We start from the raw sequence: 5,765 nt of genomic DNA on the forward strand, positions 1-5,765 counted from the left end.
GTAAGTGTACACATGTATATTTTAGTAATATCATCTGTGTACATTAATTACATGCATGTACATGCTTGCATTCTAATTGAAGGATAAAAAATTCTAACTGGTCAGATTCTGACCAACAAGAATTATCGAAATATATATATATATATATATATACAGAAATGATATGCTGCGGACCAAAGTCGAACGGACTGCTGCGGACATGCTTCCTGATCGGTCACCAGACCGATCAGGAGGTTCCCTGATCGGTCTGGTGACCGATCAGGAAGGTAAGTCCGCAGCGGTTCGCATGATTTTGATCCGCAGCATATTATTTCTGTATATATATATATATATATATATATATATAATTTAATTATATTCAATATCGTATATATATATATATAATTTAATTATATTCAATATCGCAGGGTCACAGGCACTTCCGCTTTAGGCAGTAAAACTGCTGAAGGAAGAAGCAGCAGCCGGAGAGCGAACGATGAAAGCAAATGCCAGGAAGGACGGAAATGGAGGAGCAGGAAACGGCGGAGCTTCACCGCCGGTTACTCTCCTCCCCTGCTTCGATGTGAAGGCCTTCGTCGCCGTTCTCGTCGTCCTTACCCTCGTAATGGCCATGTGGCAGCTGCATCCCTACGAATCTCTGCTCAGCTCTCGCTCCGTCGCCTGCCCTCTCCCGGCCGCCGCCGCCGCGGCCACCGCCCGCCTCCACAAATCGGCGATCTCCTTGCCTCTCGATTCCTCTTCCAACTCCACCGCCTTCGCGGGTCCGCCCCCAAAATCCAATCTTTTGGATCTGCCTCTGCGAGCTCCGCCGAGGGATCCCGACAAGCGCGTTTTCCAGGCGTACGGCAGCGCCGCCGCCCTCTTCGTCCTCATGGGCGCTTACCGCGGCGGTCCCACCACCTTCGCCGTCGTCGGCCTGGCCTCTAAGCCCACCCATGTCTACGACACCCCCTGGTTCAAATGCGAGTGGGTGCCCAACGCGAACGCCTCCGCCGCCGCCTCCTCGCCGCGGCCCATCCGCGCGAAGGCATACAAAATGCTCCCCGATTGGGGCTACGGCCGCGTCTACACCGTCGTCGTCGTCAACTGCACCTTCCCCTTCAACCCCAACTCCGACAACGCCGGCGGAAAGCTCCTCCTCCACGCCTACTACTCCGCAAAGTCCCGGCGGTACGAGAAGCTGGTGGCTTTGGAGGAGTCGCCGGGCTCCTACGATGAGGCCTTCTTCCGGCCACCGTTCAAGTACGAGTACCTCTACTGCGGCTCCTCCCTCTACGGCAACCTGAGCGCCAGCCGCATCAGGGAGTGGATGGCCTACCACACCCACTTCTTCGGCCCCAGCTCCCACTTCGTCTTCCACGACGCCGGTGGCGTCTCCCCGGAGGTGCGTGCGGTGCTGCAACCGTGGGTGACAGCCGGCCGTGCGACGATTCAGGACATCCGTGCGCAGGCGGAGTACGACGGCTACTACTACAACCAGTTCCTGGTGGTGAACGATTGCTTGCACCGGTACCGGCACGCCGCCAATTGGACCTTCTTCTTCGACGTGGACGAGTACATTCACCTGCCGGACGGAAGGCCGCTCGAAGCCGTGCTGCACAACCTCTCCGACTACACTCAGTTCACCATCGAACAGAATCCCATGTCGAGCAAGCTCTGTGTGCTCGACCAAAGTAAAAACTACTCCCAGTGAGTCCTCCAAACTTCATCTTATCGATTCATTTGTCAAGAGAAGTAGGATTTTTATCATTTTGTGGCATTCAGGGAGTGGGGATTCGAGAAGCTAGTCTTCCGGAACTCGATCACCGGAATCAGGAGAGACCGGAAATACGCCATTCGAGCGAAGAATGCATATGCCACCGGCGTCCACATGTCGGAGAATGTCATCGGCAAGACCACCCACGACACAGAGGACATGATCCGGTACTACCACTACCACAATTCCATCAACACAATAGGCGAACCATGTCGGGAATTTGTTCCGATGCCACCGCCGGGGAACGTGACATGGTTCGAGAAGATCCCGTATGTTTACGACGACAACATGAAGCGTCTCGCCGGGACCATCAAGGACTTTGAGAAGCAAACCATTAATGCAACCATTTGACAGTATAACCATGTACAGGACATGCCATTCTTTGGGGGTATCAGTATCACAATCTTCTTCTTTAAGCTTCTTCTTCCATCATGGAAGTGTGATCTTTTCCTCCCCCTCACATCATCTTTCTTTCAGTTAAATCTTTGGTCAGATTGATAAGTTCTTTCTTATGTCAATTGTTAAGTTGGTACTCAGATGGTAGAATTGTATTACGAGAGCAAAGTTCAAATCTCTTGAAATTCATTTTATTAGAGAATAAGTTCATCCTACTTAGAAGACAAGGTCTTGGGGTGGGGCATTTGGGATGAGCTTTATCAACTTTTGCATCACTAGAATAAAGAGTTGCCTGTTTTGACCACTTTGGCAAAGAGGTGACGAACAGCAAAGCGAAACCCTAAGCCCGACAAACGAATCCTGTGCTCTGGTGCTAAATCGTTGGTATTTTTCATTCTCAGGTTGGTTTGGGGTGGCATGTGAGCACGGTGGCTGCAATGATTGGAGACAAATGATGAACAATTGGGACCATCCAATTCAAAAAAAAAAAAAAAAAAAAAAAAAAAAAAAAATGATAATCCCAATTAACTTCATTGACTATATAGAATGACCAGTCCGGTTCCATGGAAATTTCTCACCGATCACGTGGATAAATTAGGAAGCGCACGCGGCAGCCAACCCAGATGCCCAGCATTCTTTGATTGCGCTCCTTATTTGAAGGAAAATTCCTACAAATACATCGTAGTTGGGGATCGAACCATGGGTACCTGGGTGATAATCTGTATGTCCTATTGCGGCACCATGTCCCGGGGACGGGACCATCCAATTCAAGAATCCCTTGATGGAGGTTTCTTAATCATAAATTCTAAAATAAGTTCTAGCAATTTATGAATTAGAAAAGAAAAATATGTACATGATCTAGTTAACATCAAAATTTTACAACATAAATTAAAACAAATAATAAGACAACAGATCCGAATGCAGCGGATTTGCCACCATCTCAACGTTCCCCATGAAATTCTAATCCTGAGAAGAAGAAAAAACAAAAGGCAGATCTTCCGTAGCTATTGAGATGAGAGCGTCGTACTCTCCTCATCAATAGAAAGCAGAGAGATCTCAAATTACCTAATTCTACGATGGTCATACCCTATATATATATCGTAGGTGTGATTCTATTATTAGTTCGGGTCAAATGAGTTCTACACATAAATCCATTCCAATAACACTTAATTTACACATAAAATTAACATCAATTAAATCACTTAATGAGTTTGTCCGTAATGATATAAATGCATGTGTTACAAATAACATCTAAATCCACCGAATAACAAGATTAAATCGAATATCTCCACCAACTTTTTTTTTTTTTTTTTTTTTTTGACATGGAATTATATTACCAAAGAATTGAATGAGATGATTAGTTTTAGGGAACAAAATATAATAAACTTATAAGAAGGTTTTGAGTAATGATTAGTGAAATGAGGACAAAAAAATACAAATTGCAGTATTTGAGATCAAAGGAAATAGTTAGTCTAGTTTCACGACAATTTGATAAAGAGTTCTTTAAGTTTATGAAAAGATATAAAACATGGATATGTTTAGCTCATCGTATAGTCCATACAAGTTTCATTAACAAAAAAGGATAACATTGATTCAGACTCTTAACTATGAGAAGTAAACACAAAGCTCTGAAAACATACAGTTAGTTTTTCTCAATATACCTTTCGCATATAGGCATAGCATATGTAGCGGGGAAAGCTAGTCGAGCTGGAGAAGAAGAGCACGCGTTGTTGCCGCTGCCATTTCATCGGCACAAACACGTGCCCTGCTTCTCCAGCTCGGCAGCAGCTTGCCCGGTCCCCTTCGTTCCCTTTCGATAAGATTATGTTGCAGGGTGACACTGCATTTATATGATCAAAACATTGAGTCTGAATTTATAGGCTACCTAAAAGGATATGGTCGACAAGAATAGCAATGGAGCATGGATATCTACCTTACTAACCACCTCCACTGACTGTTTGATCAATGGCAGACCACCCACCATGGTTTGCTACAAATGTCAGATTAAGGAAAATCCTTTCTAATTCAATCACTAACTATAAGATTTGTCGAATAATTATTTACAAAAGCTAATGACAAGAGATCGTGGATAGTCAGTTAAGAACTGACCGAACAAAATCTAAGGCAAAGGTATCATATCTCTTTTTTTTTTTCACCATGTGATCTGGCTTTTGTAAATGCCCATCAAGCATACTATCCTCTCTAAGAGCCCCGAAATGCCCTTTCGGTTCAAAATTTGGTCGTTCGATCGACCTCCTACTTGTGGCTCTTGTGTGATTTGAAATTGTGTTTCAAAGAGTATGTGATGTGAAAATTTATGATAGTTGTCGTTAGGATCTAATAAGCCACTCCTACAAAGGTTTCACTAAATCATACCTATCGCGCAAGAGGTAATGAGGTAAATCTTCTATCATATCATCTGAAATGCTTATCAGATGAAATTTCCTCTCCATGCGATAATGAAATTTATGCAAACTAAAGAATAGATACCAAAAGCTTGAGTTGAAGCATTCAACCTTATCCAAATCTATGAGATATTTGAACCTTACTAGCACAATAATAGAGGACTAAAAGAATATATATTCAAGAAACCTCTTGAGCTCAAAACTCTCCAAGAATGTATTCTAATCGATTGATCAAACAAAAGTAGTTTTTCACAACCAACACTAATTGAGCAATTGATTGTAATTCTCTCTAATCAATTAATTTTTTTTCTAGAAAACCAAACAATTTTTAAAATCAACAAGCTGAAAAAAAGTACTACGAATAAAAGACAGATTTGAAAGCAATTCTTATAATAGACTTTTGCAAAATAAAATAAAAGGAAAAAGCGCAAAAACCATCTAATTTTTTCCAAACAAGGATTGCAAAAGGGTTTTTTGTCCCAACTACGAATACATATTGGGAATTTGCTAAAATAAATAACAACAGAAGTTAATCGAGCACAGTTTAAGCAACCAGATTGCTATTAAGTTTGCACAAGTAACACAGATTCATCAAAAGTAAAAATAAGTTTTAACTTTGAAGTTTAAACTACTTCACGCACGTACAATAACACCAAACACAAATAGTTAGTTCTGAATCATGGAAACCTGGTTCAAAGATTCGTTTTGTAGGAAGATAACATGAAGACGACCATCTAAGTATCTGTACAGAGTCCAAATCTGGAAAATATTTACAAGTCATTTACCGGCTGCAAGCGAGCAGTGAGAAGCTCAAGAGGTGCTTAAGTAGGCACATAAAATATTACAATTTTCCAAGAAACAAGCAACAGGTTTCAAAGTCAATATGACCCACGATTACATAATGCACAATGTAGGAACAAACACAGACAAGATATGGAATATGTATTTTTCAAAATGGAACGTTTATAGAATATATTAACTTCTATAAGAAACATTGTATAAAAAACCTGAATTGTTTGATTTCCATCAGAAAAAACAGCAAACTTGCCTGAGATCCCTTAAAATGCTAAGAAAAGCCTGAGGACATGAACAATGTCAAGGAGTGAATAATATCTCAACATTAACAAGAACTATAGAACGAAATGAATCACCTCCCAAAGATTGTATGTCATGCTTGACGCAAACACTAGGATGTGAGCTTTTGTTTG

General features: G+C 42.1%; 1 protein-coding gene across 1 annotated transcript; it reads left to right on the forward strand.

The window, feature by feature from the left end:
- Nucleotides 1–411: 411 nt before the first annotated feature.
- On the forward strand, nt 412–2,310 carry LOC122026285 (galactan beta-1,4-galactosyltransferase GALS1-like). The gene is made up of 2 exons (XM_042584952.1): nt 412–1,689; nt 1,765–2,310. Exons 1-2 carry the CDS (start codon nt 476–478, stop codon nt 2,105–2,107), a joined length of 1,557 nt encoding a protein of 518 aa, XP_042440886.1. The 5' UTR covers nt 412–475; the 3' UTR covers nt 2,108–2,310.
- Nucleotides 2,311–5,765: the final 3,455 nt, after the last annotated feature.

This window comes from Zingiber officinale, chromosome 10A (assembly GCF_018446385.1).
Source record: "Zingiber officinale cultivar Zhangliang chromosome 10A, Zo_v1.1, whole genome shotgun sequence".
NCBI lineage: Eukaryota > Viridiplantae > Streptophyta > Magnoliopsida > Zingiberales > Zingiberaceae > Zingiber > Zingiber officinale.

What these genes read in the sequence shown, in the direction of transcription:
- LOC122026285 (XM_042584952.1), top strand. Translation starts at nt 476, where the DNA reads ATGAAAGCAAATGCCAGGAAGGACGGAAATGGAGGAGCAGGAAACGGC. An exon ending in CAAAGTAAAAACTACTCCCA is followed by an intron (nt 1,690 to 1,764) that starts GTGAGTCCTCCA and finishes TGTGGCATTCAG; the next exon opens with GGAGTGGGGATTCGAGAAGC.